The sequence below is a fragment of the Bos grunniens genome, chromosome X (assembly GCF_055505025.1).
Source record: "Bos grunniens cultivar Pamir isolate PY7600 chromosome X, Bosgru_T2T1.0, whole genome shotgun sequence".
Lineage (NCBI taxonomy): Eukaryota > Metazoa > Chordata > Mammalia > Artiodactyla > Bovidae > Bos > Bos grunniens.
In genome coordinates, this window is record NC_141194.1 from 49223244 (window position 1) to 49240277 (window position 17034).

Below are 17034 nucleotides of genomic sequence, written 5' to 3' on the forward strand. Positions count from 1 at the left end.
GAAAAATATAATACCCTAGAGTTTAAATTATTTCTAAGCTTCAAAATATACATCAATTAAATAAAAATTATTTACCATTAGACAGAATGTGATCCAGTGGAGAAGGGAATGGCAAATCACTTCAGTATTCTTGCCTTGAGAACCCCATGAACAGTATGAAAAGGCAAAATGATAGGATACTGAAAGAGGAACTCCCCAGGTCAGTAGGTGCCCAATATGCTCCTGGAGATCAGTGGAGAAATAACTCCAGAAAGAATGAAGGGATGGAGCCAAAGCAAAAACAATACCCAGTTGTGGATGTGACTGGTGATAGAAGCCAGGTCCGATGCTGTAAAGAGCAATATTGCATAGGAACCTGGAATGTTAGGTCCATGAATCAAGGCAAGTTGGAAGTGGTCAAACAGGAGATGGCAAGAATGAACGTCAACATTCTAGGAATCAGCAAACTAAAATGGACTGGAATGGGTGAATTTAACTCAGATGACCATTATATCTACTACTGTGGGCAGGAATCCCTTAGAAGAAATGGAGTAGCCATCATGGTCAACAAGAGAGACCAAAATGCAGTACTTGGATGCAATCTCAAAAACGACAGAATGATCTCTGTTCATTTCCAAGGCAAACCATTCAATATCACAGTAATCCAAGCCTATGCCCCAACCAGTAATGCTGAAGAAGCTGAAGTTGAACGGTTCTATGAAGACCTACAAGACCTTTTAGAACTAACACCCAAAAAAGATGTCCTTTTCATTATGGGGGACAGGAATGCAAAAGGAGGAAGTCAAAAAAACACCTGGAGTAACGGGCAAATTTGGCCTTGGAGTACGGAATGAAACAAGGCAAAGGCTAAGAGATTTTTGCCAAGAGAATGCACTAGTCACAGCAAACACCCTCTTCCAACAACACAAGAGAAGACTCTACACATTGACATCACCAGATGGTCAACACCAAAGTGAGATTGATTATATTCTTTGCAGCCAAAGATGGAGAAGCTCTATACAATCAGCAAAAACAAGACCAGGAGCTGACTGTGGCTCAGATCATGAACTCCTTATTGCCAAATTCAGACTAAAATTGAAGAAAGTAGGGAAAACCACTAGACCATTAATGTATGATCTAAATCAAATCCCTTATGATTATACAGTGGAAGTGAGAAATGGATTTAAGGGAGTAGATCTGACAGGGTGCCTGATGAACCATGGACGGAAGTTCGTGACATTGTACAGGAGACAGGGATCAAGACCATCCCCATGGAAAAGAAATGCAAAAAAGCAAAATGGCTGTCTGGGGAGGCCTTACAAATAGCTGTGAAAAGAAGAGAAGTGAAAAGCAAAGGAGAAAAGGAAAGATATAAGCATCTGAATGCAGAGTTCCAAAGAGTAGCAAGAAGAGATAAGAAAGCCTTCCTCAGTGATCAATGCAAGGAAATAGAGACAAATAACAGAATGGGAAAGACTAGACATCTCTTCAAGAAAATCAGAGATACCAAGGGAACATTTCATGCAAAGATGGGCTCGATAAAGAACAGAAATGGTATGGACCTAACAGAAGCAGAAAATTATTAAGAAGAGGTGGCAAGAATACACAGAAGAACTGTACAAAAAAGATCTTCATGACCCAGATAATCACAATGATGTGATCACTCATCACTCACCTAGAGCCAGACATCCTGGAATGTGAAGTCAAGTGGGCCTTAGAAAGCATCACTACGAACAAAGCTAGTGGAGGTGATGGAATTCCAGGTGAGCTATTTCAAATCCTGAAAGATGATGCTGTGAAAGTGCTGCACTCAATATGCCAGCAAATTTGGAAAACTCAGCAGTGGCCACAGGACTAGAAAAGGTCAGTTTTCATTCCAATCCCAAAGAAAGGCAATGCCAAAGAATGTTCAAATTACTGCACAATTGCACTCATCTTACACGCTAGTAAAGTAATGCTCAAAATTCTCCAAGCCAGGCTTCATCAATACGTGAACTGTGAACTTTCAGATGTTCAAGCTGGTTTTAGAAAAGGCAGGGAAACCAGAGATCAAATTGCCAATATCTGCTGGATCATTGAAAAAGCAAGAGAGTTCCAGAAAAACATCTATTTCTGCTTTATTGACTATGCCAAAGCCTTTGACTGTGTGGATCACAATAAACTGTGGAAAATTCTGAAAGAGATGGGAATACCAGACCACCTGACCTGCCTCTTGAGAAACCTGTATGCAGATCACAAAGCAACAGTTAGAACTGGACATTGAACAGGCTAGTTCCAAATAGGAAAAGGAGTACATCAAGGCTGGATATTGTCACCCTGCTTATTTAACTTATATGCAGAGTACATCACAAGAAATGCTTGGCTGGAAGAAACACAAGCTGGAATCAAGATGCCAGGAGAAATATCAATAACCTCAGGTATGCAGATGACACCACCCTTATGGCAGTAAGTGAAGAGGAACTAAAAAGCCTCTTAATGAAAGTGAAAGAGGAGAGTGAAAAAGTTGGCTTAAAGCTCAACATTCAGAAAACTAAGATTGTGGCATCTGGTCCCATCACTTCATGGCAAATAGATGGGGAAACAGTGTCAGACTTTATTTTTTGTGGTTCCAAAATCACTGCAGATGGTGATTGCAGCCAGGAAATTAAAAGACGCTTACTCCTTGGAAGGAAAGTTATGACCAACCTAGATAGCATATTCAAAAGCAGAGACATTACTTGGCCAGCAAAGGTCCGTCTAGTCAAGGCTATGGTTTTTCAGTGGTCATGTATGGGTGTGAGAGTTGGACTGTGAAGAAAGCTGAGCCCCGAAGAATTGATGCTTTTGAACTGTGGTGTTGGATAAGACTCTTGAGAGTCCCTTGGACTGCAAGGAGATCCAACCAGTTCATTCTAAAGGAGATCAGTCCTGGGTGTTCATTAGAAGAACTGATGCTGAAGCTGAAACTCCAATACTTTGGCCACCCCCTGCGAAGAGTTGAATCATTGGAAAAGACCCTGATGCTGGGAGGGATTGGGGGCACGAGGAGAAGGGGACGACTAGGATGAGATGGCTGCATGGCATCTCTGACTCGATGGACACGAATTTGAGTGAACTCCGGGAGTTGGTGATGGACAGAGAGGCTTGGAGTGCTGCGATTCATGGGGTTGCAAAGAGTCGCACACAACTGAGCAACTGAACTGAACTGATTTACCATTAGTACTAATTTATTTTCATTGTGGTAAAATACACATAAAATGAAATTTACCATTTTAACCATTGTTAAATGTATAGGTCAGTGGCACTAAGTACATTCACAGGGTTGTACGCTATAAAATAGTTTTTCAGTATCTTCAATAATGTACAACTTCTAAAGCAATTAGTTTAAAGAATATGTGGCTTTGAATCCATATCAGCTAAGTTTAAACTTACGAATGGAAGGATCAGACATCACGACCATCACATAAGTGTTGGATGTAAAAATGTCAATGAAAGCAGCAAAGTTAGAGTTCCTGACTTCCATGCTCTGGAAAGATGCAGCTAGCTTGCTATAGGAGAAAGGGGAAAAGTGAGTAAAGGACATAAAATAATAGTAATATCAGACATTCTTATCTTTCATGTTAACATTTGCATACCATTATATCTCAATCTACCACCTCATTAAGACAGTTAATCACTAATCTCACTTTGTTTTCCAAGGAAACTCTAATGCCAAATTTAACATGTCTTGGAAAGTGGCCTTGACAGAAAGCAGATTAGGACTTGACAGTGACTGTGAAGTGAAGTGAAAAGTGGGCTTAGACATTGTTTCATGTTGCCAAAGATCTCTCTAATATTTAAGTTTATTCAGTTGAAATTTTCCTATCATTGAGATTAACAACTATACCTTTTGAATATTAGTTATGTTGAAATTCTAGAAATGACCCCATTTCTTTGAAAACAAAAATAGTAATAATATTTATATGCAATTTTCAATTTCTTCTTTAAAAATGTTGGCATAAACATACCAGAAATTTTCAAAGTGTGCTATGGCATTAAAATGATTACTTACACTTATTCTATTGTCTGAGTATCAAAGTTTTACTACAATAAGAATTTTGATTATTAAAACTTTACTAGATTATGATGTTCAGCCATTCCTACTTCCTACATTCACAATGCTAAGATTCAAACTAGATTTAAACAAAGCTGAGGCAATGTGATCAGACATTTTTAGATGCTCTTCTTTGTACCATTGCTGAAATCAGTACCACACCATTTTTATTATTGTAGTTTTATAGTAAATCTTGGTATTTGATAAGGTAAACCCTCCTTCTTTCTTTTCAAAACTCTCTTGGACATCGTCTGTTTACTTCTTCCCAAATAGTAAAAAACATCTTGAAAGGGTACTCAGCTTAGATATTTTTCATATGCTTCTTCTGCATCAGTTGAGTTTGCATTAAAGAATATTGTCTTTCACTTTAGTCAAGAAGTTTAGAGTTGAGTTTTTGTCTTGTTTTAAAATTTTGTTTATTTATTTTGGCTGTGTTGGGTCTTCATTGCTGCACAGGCTTTTCTATAGTTAGGGGAGCGGGGGCTATTCTCTAGTTGCAGTGCATGGGCTTCTAATTGTGGTGGCCTCTCGTTGTGGAGTACAGGTTTAGTTGCTCTGCAGCCTGTGGGATCTTCCCAGATGAGGGATCGAATCCACATCTCCTGCATTGGCAGGCAGATTCTTTATCACTGAGTCACCAGGGAAGCCCAAGATTTGTTTTTAATATAAGGGACTACGCTGAATAGAGAAGTGGAGTCTACTAAAGGTATTTGAACCTCTCAAATATGACAATTTTTTCCTGAGATAAATATTGAATACATCACACAAGATCTCTTACCTGCAGCTCAGCTTAAATTGCTTAATAATGTTGCTGATTTTCTCGAATCTGTGGGCATCACGCTGTTCTTTACACTGATAGTGAGAAATCACCTACAAAAAAGAGCAATGCCCTTTCAATCCATGCAGCATTGTCATATCACCCTCTACTACTCCTCAAGCCATTACATCTGTCAGTCTCTTGGTTACCCTGATTTTCAGGGTAGAGTTGGCAACTGGTTTTACTGTTTTCATTACTCTGTCCCATATTCTATCAGTATTTTGCATAAATTCAACATCCCTAAGGATGACCCATCCAGTAATGTTTGGTTATAATTTTATTAGAACATTTAAGTATTATCTATTTTGGTTCACTGCTAGCCTTTCTCACTTACTTTAAATATTCATCTTATTTCAATATTTCACAGAATAGTTGTTGATTCAAAAAAAGTACAAATCAAAAAGGAAAAATAAATAAAAATTCTTAGCTGTTCTTGAGGTATACTTAATGTACTTAATTTTAACAAAGGCTATAACCAAGTGATTTTTGGTATTATATTTTAAAATCTTAACTGATTGATTCTAACCTCTGAGGATGTACTATTTATAAATGAAAAATGAACCTATTCATGATGCACACCAATGCCAGCTGAAAATGCATCCCCTAACACTTTCAGATTAATAAAACCACAAAAGTATTCCCACAGGCTGATGTTAAGTTTCTAGTAGGAAGCAAAACTGAGTCATTTGCTAGAAGAATATTCACAGGGCAATTCCCTGAAACTATCTGAAATTTCAAAAACATAATTCCTAGACCAATGGTGGAATAGGTTCCTGTTGCTTGACTTCAAGCATCTCAGTGAAAATAGTCAAAGCACCTAAACACAGTCCTCAAAAGAAACCAAAAGCCACTTGTTACTGTTGGTGAAAAACAGAGTTCATATTAAATTAACCCCTATGATCATATGTGGTAGATGTGGCAGGAAAATACCACTAAGGAGGATTCCATCATGCCATGTGTATCAAGACAGACAGAAAAGCTCACTTGCTTGCTGCTATTCACACTAGTGGGAAAGACAGAACTCAGGATAATGAACTTCCCAGCAAGTAACCCCTGCCTATGGGATGAGGCAGAAGACCCTGGTTAGGTCTCGTTGCCTCAGCTGTACCAGTTAGCAGGAAGAATGAATGCCAAGTATGCTGCCATTAAAAACAATGTTTCTACAAAGTTAAGAGGAAAAACTGCACCTGCATTCTCTGCCCTCTGTTGGCTATAATAGGAAAAGAAACCAGTGTTTGACAGTTTGTCAGCTATATGCTAAACTTTGTACTAGGATTTAATGTTATCATGTCCTATTTTAAACCACACAAAAATTATGATATAGATATTATATCTATTTTATAAAAGGGGAGCCAAACTCAGATTAAAATATGTGTCTATCATATATATGTTGTTTACAAGAGACCCACTTCACATCTAGGGACACAAAGAGACTAATAGTAAGGGGGTGTAAAAATATATTCCATGCAACTGAAATCAAAAGAAAGCTGGAATAGCAATACTCATATCAGACAAAATAGACTTTAAAATAAAGACTGTTATAATAGACAAAGGAGGACACTACAAAATGATCAAGGGGTCACTCCAAGAAGAAGACATAACAATTGTAAATATATATGCACCCAACATAGGAGCACCTTAATATATAAGGCAAATACTAACAGCCATAAAAGAGAAAGTGACAGTAACACAAAAATATTAGGGGACTTTTAACACAACAATTTCATTAAGGACAGATCATCCAGACAGAAAAATCAGTACGGAAATGCAGGCCTGAAACAACAAATTAGACCAGATGAACTTCAGTTCAGTTCAGTCGCTTGTCTGACTCTTTGCGACCCCATGAATCCCAGCATGCAAGGCTTCTCTGTCCATCACCAACTCCCGGAGTTCACTTAAACTCATGTCCATCGAGTCGGTGATGCCATCCAGCCATCTCATCTTCTATCGTCCCGTTTTCCTCTCGCCTCCAATCCCTCCCAGTGTCAGAGTCTTTTCCAATGAGTCAACTCTTTGCATGAGGTGGCCAAAGTATTGGAGTTTCAGCTTTAGCATCATTCCTTCCTAAGAACACCCAGGACTGATCTCCTTTAGAATGGATTGGTTGGATCTCCTTGCAGTCCAAGGGACTCTCAAGAGTCTTGCTCAACACCACAGTTCAAAAGCATCAATTCTTCAGTGCTCAGCTTTCTTCACAGTCCAACTCTCACATCCATACATGACCACTGGGAAAACCATAGCCTCGACTAGACAGACTTTTGTTGGCAAAGTAATGTCTCTGCTTTTCAATATGCTATCTAGGTTTGTTATAACTTCTCTTCCAAGAAGTAAGTGCCTTTTAATTTCATGGCTGCAGTCACCATCTGCAGTGATTTTGGAGCCCAAAAAAATAAAGTCTGACACTGTTTCCACTGTTTCCCCATCTATTTCCCATGAAGTTATGGGACCAGATGCCATGATCTTAGTTTTCTGAATGTTGAGCTTTAAGCCAACTTTTTCACTCTCCTCTTTCACTTTCATTAAGAGGCTTTTTAGTTGCTCTTCACTTTCTGTGATGAGGGTGGTGTCATCTGCATCCCTGAAGTTATTGATATTTCTCCCAGCAATCTTGATTCCAGCTTGTGCTTCCTCCAGTCCAGCATTTCTCATGATGTACTCTCATGATGCATAGAAGTTAAATAAGCAGGGTGACAATATACAGCCTTGACATTCTCCTTTTCCTATTTGGAACCAGTCTGTTGTTTCATGTCCAGTTCTAACTGTTGCTTCCTGACCTGTAAACAGATTTCTCAAGAGGCAGGTAAGGTGGTCTGGTATTCCCATCTCTTTCAGAATTCTCCACAGTTTATTGTGATCCACACAGTCAAAGGCTTTAGTATAGTCAATAAAGCAGAAATAAATGTTTTTCTGGAACTCTCTTGCTTTTTTGATGATCCAGCAGATGTTGGCAATTTGATCTCTGGTTCCTCTGCCTTTTCTAAAACCAGCTTGAACATGGTTCACGTATTGATGAAGCCTGGCTTGGAGAATTTTGAGCAGTACTTTACTAGAGTGTGAGATGAGTGCAATTGTGTGGTAGTTTGAGCATTCTTTGGCTTGCCTTTCTTTGGGACTGGAATGAAAACAACAAACCTTTTCCAGTCTTGTGGCCACTGCTGAGTTTTCCAAATTTGCTGGCAAATTGAGTGCAGCACATTCACAGCATCATCTTTCAGGATTTGAAATAGCTCAACTGGAATTTCATCACCTCCACTAGCTTTGTTCGTAGTGATGCTTTCTAAGGCCCATTTGACTTCACATTCCAGGATGTCTGGTTATAGGTGAGTTATCACTCCATCATGATTATCTGGGTCGTGAAGATCTTTTTTGTACAGTTCTTCTGTGTATTCTTGCCACCTCTTCTTAATATCTTCTGCTTCTGTTAGGTCCATACCATTTCTGTCCTTTATCGAGCCCATCTTTGCATGAAATGTTCACTTGGTATCTCTAATTTTCTTGAAGAGATGTCTAGTCTTTCCCATTCTGTTGTTTTCCTCTATTTCCTTGCATTGATCGCTGATGGAGGCTCTCTTATCTCTTCTTGCTATTCTTTGTAACTCTGCATTAAGATGCTTATATCTTTCCTTTTCTCCTTTGCTTTTTGCTTCTCTTCTTTTCACAGCTATTTGTAAGGCCTCCCCAGACAGCCATTTTGCTTTTTTGCATTTCTTTTCCATGGGGATGGTCTTGATCCCTGTCTCCTGTACAATGTCACGGACCTCAGTCCATAGTTCATCAGGCACTCTATCTATCAGATCTAGTCCCTTAAATCTACTTCTCACTTCCCCTGTACAAAGGATTTGATTTAGGTCATATCTGAATGGTCTAGTGGTTTTCCCTTCCTTTTTAAATTTTAGTCTGAATTTGGCAATAAGGAGTTCATGATCTGAGCCACAGTCAGCTCCCAGTCTTGTTTTGGCTAACTGTATAGAACTTCTCCATCTTTGGCTGCAAAGAATATAATCAATCTGATTTCGGTGTTGACCATCTGGTGATGTCAATGTGTAGAGTCTTCTCTTGTGTTGTTGGAAGAAGGTGTTTGTTATGATCAGTGTGTTCTCTTGGCAAAACTCTCTTAGCCTTTGCCCTGCTTCATTCTGTACTCCAAAGCCAAATTTGCCTGTTACTCCAGGTGTTTCTTGACTTCCTACTTTTGCATTCCAATTCCCTTAACTGGTATTTATAGATCTTTCCTTCCAAAAGCAGCAGAATACACATTCTTCCCAAGTGCACATGGAACATTCTCCAGAACTGATCACATACTGGCCCACAAAGTGAGCCCCACCTGGTAAATTTAATAAAATTGAAGTCATATCAAGCATCTTTTCCCACACAACACTATGAGGTTAGAAATCAATTACAAGAAAAGAAAACTATAAAAAACACAAATACATGGATGCTAAATAATATGCTACTAAACAACCAATGAATCACCGAAGAAATCAAAGAGGAAATAAAGAATACCTAGAGATAAATGAAAATGAAAGCATGATGATTCAAAACCTATGGGACACAATAAAAGCAGCTTTAAGAGGGAAGCTTATAGCAATATAGTCTTATCTAGGAAACAAGAAAAATCTCAAATAAACAACCTAACCTTAAAGCAACTAGAGAAGAAGAATAAAACCCAAAGTTTAATAGAAGGAAAGAAATCATAAAGATAGAACAGAAATAAATGAAATAGAGATGAAGAAAACAATAGAAAAGATCAATGAAACTAAAAGCTGGACCTTTGAAAATATAAATAAACTTGATAAATCATTAGTGAGACTCATCAAGAAAAAAAGAGGAGAGGATTCAAATAAAATTAGACATGAAAAAGGAAAAGTTACATACAGCTGATACCACAGAAATTAAAATAATTGTAAGAGACTACTACAAGCAAATATATGCCAATAAAATGGAAAATCTGGAAAAAATGGACATGTTTCAGTACAACGTTCCAAGATTGAACTAGGAAGAAATAGAAAATATAAACAGACCAATCACAAGTAATGAAATTAAAACTGTGATTAAAAATCTTCCTACAAACAAAAGTCCAGGACCGGATGGTTTCACAGGTGATTTATATCAAACATTTAGAGAAGAGCTGACACCTATCACTCTCAAACTCTTCCAAAAAATCACAGAGGGTGGAATATTCCCAAACTCCTCCTACAAGGCCACCATCACCCTGATACCAAAACCAGACAAAGATATCACAAAAAAAGAAAATTACAGGCCAATAACACTGATGAACACAGAAGCAAAACTCCTCAACAAATATTCTTTCAAGCTGGGAGTTTATTTGATTTCGTTCCCTAAGGAAAAGATGAGCCATTGTGAACTGGGAGAAATGGAGGTTGACAACACTAACTAGAACTACTCAAAGCCCTAACTTTTTCAGTTTCCACAGAACTGAAATAGAACACAAAAGCATTTAGGGTATCTACAGCATAGTAGACTCATCTCAATTTTCTTTTCTCTGTGTCATAAAGAAACTTCTTCCAGACTGCCAGAACCTCACTTTTCCTCATCTTACAGTCCGCAATAGCAAGTGTTTACTGAGTAGCAAAAAACAAAGACACAGATCTAAGAAATCAAACATGACACAAACAAATAGAAAGATATACCATGTTCTTGGATTGGAAAATGAATATTGTCACAATTACCATATTCCTCAAGGCAATCTACAAATTCAACACAATCCCTATCATATTATCAATGGCATTTTTTCATAGAACCAGAATAAAAAGTCTTAAAATTTGTATGGAGAAACAAAATTCCCTGAATATCCAAAGCAATCTTGAGTAAGAAAAACAGAGCTGTAGGAATCAGGCTCCTTGACTTCAGACTATACGACAAAGCTACAGTAAATGAAACAGTATGGCACTGGCATGAAAGTAGACCTATAGATTAATGGAATAGACTAGAAAGCTCAGATGTAAATCCACAACCTATGATCAATTAATCTACAACAAAGGAGGCAAGACTATATAACGAAGAAAAGACAATCTCTTCAACAAATGGTGCTGGAAAAACCAGATAGCTACATTTGAAAAATTAAATTAGAACATTCTTTAACACCATACACACAAAAACTCAAAATGGATTAACGACCTAAATGTTAGACTGGACAGTATAAGACTCTTGAGAGGAAAACATAGGCAGAACACTCTGACATAAATTGCATCAATATCTTTTTCAATCCATCTCCTAGACTAATAGAAATTAAACACAAACAAATGGGATTTAATTAAACTGAAAAGCCTTGCACAGTAAAGGAAACCATAAAGAAAGCAAAAAGACAACTCACAAAATGGGAGAAAATATTTGTAAACTATGCAGCTGACAAGGGATTAATCTCCAGGCTTACAAACAGCTCATGTGGTTCTCAATATCAAAAAACAAACAACACATTAAAAAAGTGGGCAGACCTAAATAGATATTTCTCCAAAGACATACAGATAGCCAAGAGGCACATGAAAAAATGCTCAATATCACTAATTATTAGAGAAATGCAAATCAAAACTATAAATGAGATGTCACCTCAAACCAGTCAGAATGGCCATCATGAAGTCTACAAACAATAAATGCTGAAGAGGGTGTGGAGAAAAGGGAACTCTCCTACACTGTTGGTGGGAATTTAAGTTGGTACAGCCACTAGGGAAAACAGTATGAAGGTTCTTTAAAAAACTAAAGCATGGTTGTCATATGATCCAGCAATACCACTCCTTGGCATATATCTCAATAAAAGTATAATTCAAAAATATACATGCATCCCTATGCTCACAGGAGCACTATTCACAATAGCTAAGACGTGGAAACAGCCTAAATGTCCACTGACAGTGAATAGATCAAGATGTGGTACATAAATATAATTGAATATTCAGTTCAGTTCATTTCAGTCACTCAGTCATGTCCTACTCTTTGCAACCCCATGAATCGCAGCACACCAGGCCTCCCTGTCCATCACCAACTCCCAGAGTTCACTCAAACTCACATCCATCCAGTTGGTGATGCCATCCAGCCATCTCATCCTCTGTCGTCCCCTTTTCCTCCTGCCCCCAATCCCTCCCAGCATCAAAGTCTTTTCCAATGAGTCAACTCTTCACATGAGGTAGCCAAAGTACTAGAATTTCAGCTTTAGCATCAGTCCTTCCAATGAACACCCAGGAGTGATCTCCTTTAGAATGGACTGGCTGGATCTCCTTGCAGTCCAAGGAATTCTCAAGAGTCTTCTCCAACACCACAGTTCAAAAGCATTAATTCTTCGGTGCTCAGCTTTCTTCACAGTCCAACTCTCACATCCATACATGACCACTGGAAAAACCATAGCCTTGACTAGACAGACCTTCGTTGGCAAAGTAATGTCTCTGGTTTTGAATATGCTATCAGCTTTCTTCACAGTTGAGTAATTGAATATTACTCAGCCATAAAAAAGAATGAAATAATGTCATTTGCAGCAACATGGATGGACCTAGAGATTATCATATTAAGTGAATAAGTGAAGTAAGCCAGAAAGAGAAAGATAAATATCATATAATATCATTCATATATGGAATCTGAGAGAAATTATACAAATGAACTTGTTTGCAAGATAGAGACTCACAGACTTAGAGAAGGAACATGTGATTGCCAGGGTGGACAGGTGGGTGTAGGGATAGATTGGGAGTCTGGGATTGACACATAGATAGATGCTGCTATATGTTAGAATAGATGGCCAATGGGGACCTACTGTACAGCACAGGGAACTCTGCTCAATATTCTGTAATAACCTAAATGAAAAAAGAATTTAAAAAAAAGAATAGATCCATGTATATGTAAAAAAAGAAAAGAAATGTGTCTAAAATCACCAAGCTTTGGTAGAGCTCAGAAACAAATTTACTGTGAGCTACTCTTAGGGTTATATTTATGCAGCTGATCAGCAATTACTTATGCAGTTCTTGTGACATGTCAAATGAATTTTTATTACTGTTATTAAACATTTTACTTATAAATATAATATTGGGTTTTTCATACTCCCTCACAGCCATATACACAGTAGGAGATAATATTATTAAGTTGAATTTATAAGAAAAATAATGCCAACATACCTTTTTGCCCTTTCACCTCGCCATCTGAACTCTTATCTATGCCATTGAGTTGACCATTACATCTCTTCCATGTTAAAACTTTTAAACTGTTTTGGAGAAAGGGGTGTGATGCAAGTTTTCTCAAAGGAAAATACCCATCATTTCATAATAGAAGTCAATGGGAAATAGGAATTATTTAAGGCAAATGGACAATTATTAACAAAATAATCTAAATTCTATAGTAACAAATACCTGCAAATGTCTAAGTGATACTAATTATTAAAGACCAACACATAAAAGAACTCCTTTCAAGTTACTTGCTGACAATACTACTTCATAAATAAAGCTATGTATGCTGAAGTAATGACAAGAAGGAAAACGAGTGTTTCTGACAGTGGCAACATATTCTCCATTGCTGAACAGAAGAAGGTGAGTGTGAAATACATCTGCACAGCAGAAAGTTCTTACCAGAAAAGTGGCTCTCTCAAATAGAAGTACTTCATCAGCCTCAATAATTTCAGCAAAATTCCTTAGGTTCATTTCCAGCTGCTGGACATTGGGGATCAGCTGATAAACAATGCTGGACCAAGCCTAACAGAACAGAAGCACAGTGCAATATTACTAACTGGTAAACAGGCCCAGATCTTTGCAAATGAGTAAGTATACTATGGGCTTCCCTGGTGGAAGTATACTATAATATATAGAAAGGAGAATATAGTGATAATTGAGTCCTCAACAAATTCTAGTAACAAATATAACACAAATGACGTGAGAAAATGAAACTAATATTTATTTTTGTTGTTCAGTTAGATTTTTAAAAGTTTCAAACACTTATGAAATGCTTCTTTCCACTGATAGTTAAAAATCAACAAATACTTTAGTTCCATCATATTGCCTTAGGGAAAGCTGAAAACTCTGATTTATTGGGCTAAAGAACTTCTAATCCAGTCATTCAAATAGATATCTAAGACCAATAGTGTAGATTGCTCTTAAGATCAGAACCTAATATTTACATACATCCAAGAATCAATTTAGTGTAAACACCAGAGCCACATAGAAAAATGGCCCCTCCCCTCAATGGAATAACATACAAGAGAAATTACAAGAGAAAATAGTGGCTTTATTTGAAAAGGCTTATTGTCAGCTGTATAAATTATTGATCTAATCAAATTAAAAGTGGTCCACTGTGTGTTTGCCTAAAACTGATTTCATCCAGAGGAGTATGACTATAATAGGAATTTAAATTAATCATACCCTCCCTCTATTTTCTTAAGGCTCTTTTATTTGAATTTTCATTATAATATTCCTTTCAATTTCATTCCAATTTGTCTGGTAGAGTGTATAATCTTCTCTCCCCTACTAGAGCACAGGAACCTGGTCTTAGTTATTTGTGTGTCCAACAGTATCAAGCAGATATGCAATGAGTGCTTGTAGAATAAACCTTAATAAATATAAAAATTTATGTCAGCTCTATGTAACATTTATGTAAGAGATGTAAGAGCCATGTTTCTGTTCCAATTAGTTTTATTACTTAGGCATGGGGGTTCAGGTTCCAAGTTCCCAGGTCGGTGTTAATGTCACTGCTGAATTTACCTTGGAGAAGGCACCAAAGCTAACCACAGCAGAGACATTGTCACTCACAGCAGTGTTGTGATTAGCCAATTGTCTTTGGTCGTGTTATGTATTGCCATCCTTCACACCGCAGTTGGTTCTTATCAGTGCGTCATGTCCATCCTTATTCACGGTTACCTGTTCTATGGGAATAAGGCTTTGAGAGAAATTCGGCCCAAATTAATCTAGAACAGTATTTCCTAGACAGGTATCTCAAAATGATCTGTTATTAGAGTGAGGCTGGGTCAACATAATATTGGGAAAAATTAATTAGTTAAAAAAATAAATCAGTGGTTATGTTTTAAAGTCCAACTGTTTTTCTCCTTGGCAAATCAGGTTTCTGTGCTTTTGGTTGAAGATACTTGTCAAATGCAGTTGATACTGAGGCTGTAGCTATGAGTCACTGAAAAGGATGCTTTCCTACCCAGACTTGTCAATGAACACCAGAAACAGTCTGAAGGAAGGTCTGACCACAGAAGACCCAAAAGAAGCCAGTCTTTCAAATCACTAAATCACTGGGAGAAAGCAGGATAAGGAGCCTATGTGCCAATGAGGTAATTTCAACTTCATCCATAACACAGCTATTATTGTAACCTTTACAACTACTATAAGCAGTATGGTATCCATTCCAGCAATAGGAACAATTTCTTTGGTTGAAAGAATGCTAGTCTTTAATTTTGCATGAAAGTTGCAGCTACGTGTCTCATTCTAAGACTCCCTTCTCCAATTACTCCCCTAAATACTGTTCTTCTATTGCCATCCAAACTTAGACAGACTAGCTTATATCCTGTAGAGGTACCTGAATATTAGATACAGTTCCAATCAGCATTGAGACCAAAACAGGTCAAAATGGATGATGGCCAGTGAAACCTCTACTGTCATGAAGATCTGCATCAAATTAATCAGGACCAAACTGGGCTAATTCAGTGTGATCTGGTAGGTATGTCGACCCAACCTAAAATCAAAACCAAAATCTCTTAAGGTTAAGTTGGATATTTTTCAACGTATTGTAGATAATTTCTTCTTTTAGTTCAACACATCTAGATTGCTATGAAAGGGTCTAAAATCTTTTAGTTTTGATAATACCTTTCTAGTTTTTTTTTCATGCTCTTTAAACTCAGGGAAACATACACACCTTATAGAGAGTTTCATCCCAGATAGATGTCCGGAAGCAAGAGCATTCCAATGGGCGAGACAAACGCCTCAGATCTTCTTCTCGCTCTTTAAAAATCTGAAGTAAAAATACCAATATACTGATCAGCATACAACAGCTATCTTCTCTCACTGCAATCTGAGGTGCAATATTTCAAAATATTTTAAACAGAGGTATTTCATTTTCCACCAGAGGAATTTTTAAATGTGTATCTTGCTTTACAGACTAGGATGGCAGAGATGATTTCAGGTCAGGTCTAAAAAGTGCAACAGCTACTAGAATTCTTCAGGACTGTGCTGCTTATTCTGAGTACTCACTGAGAGTACTATGTTGGAAAATAAAATTCACCATATAGAGAAATCTTAATAAAGGATACCTAACATTCCAAATCACCCAATCTGAGTCACTTTTAAGATAACCATACCAATATCAAGATTTTATCAATCAAAATACTTAAACTTGTATAGATATGTTTCTCTCTCAAACACACATGCATATATTCATACATATTATTTCTATACAGCCTGTATTTATTTGGCTACATAGATACAACAACTCATTACACACAAATCAAATAAATACAGCCTGTATTTATTTGGCTACATAGATATAACAACTCATTACACACAAATCAAATAAATACAGCCTGTATTTATTTGGCTACATAGATATAACAACTCATTACACACAAATCTATCTATCTATATATATATAGACACACACACACCCATATGCACATGGAAAAACATCAATTTATACAAATATAAATACATACACAGATATTTTCCAGAGCTTGCATGAGTGTATGTTCAACATTGTGATGGATAATTTTATATAACCAATTTGACTAGGCCATAGGATTCAAACATTTGGTTAAACACCAATTTAGATGTTGCTATGAAGATATTTTTAATGAGATTAATATTTAAATCAATAGACTTTTAGTAAAGCAGATCCCCCTCCATAATATGAGTAGGCTTTATATAATCGGTTGAAGGCCTTAAGAGAAAAAGACTCCTGTTTCCCAGGAAGAGGGAATTCTGCCTTCCAGACTGCCTTCTGACCCAAGCTTCAACACTGACTCTTTCCTGGGTTATCAGCCTGCCTGTAGATATCAGACTTGCCAGCCTCTACAATCATGAGTCAATTCCTTAAAATTAGTTCATTCTCTCTCTTATTCTCACATACTTCTTATTTGTTCTCTTTCTCTGAGGAACCTGAGTAATACACACACATATAAGGAAACACTTTATTTTGCTTGAAATTGCTATTCACAGAACACCCTAGCCATTTTACTCTAAAACTTCCA

The 17034-nt window shown here is 37.2% G+C and overlaps 1 protein-coding gene across 23 annotated transcripts in view; it reads right to left on the reverse strand.

Moving 5' to 3' along the window:
* The window catches only part of RRAGB (Ras related GTP binding B), a 43028-nt gene that overhangs the window by 2980 nt on the left and 23014 nt on the right, over positions 1–17034 (reverse strand). For 6 of the 23 annotated variants that reach the window (XM_086390168.1, XM_086390163.1, XM_086390161.1 and 3 more), the window contains 4 exons: positions 15708–15803; positions 13430–13552; positions 4830–4921; positions 3391–3506 (listed from right to left, as the gene is read on the reverse strand). In XM_086390168.1, the coding sequence (XP_086246294.1) occupies positions 3391–3506; positions 4830–4921; positions 13430–13552; positions 15708–15803 (427 nt within the window). Of the gene's footprint in view, positions 1–3390; positions 3507–4829; positions 4922–12982; positions 13069–13429; positions 13553–14554; positions 14716–15331; positions 15528–15707; positions 15804–17034 lie in introns of those variants that run through there. The other 17 variants (XR_015159959.1, XR_015159952.1, XR_015159948.1 and 14 more) reach the window with 12 other exon arrangements.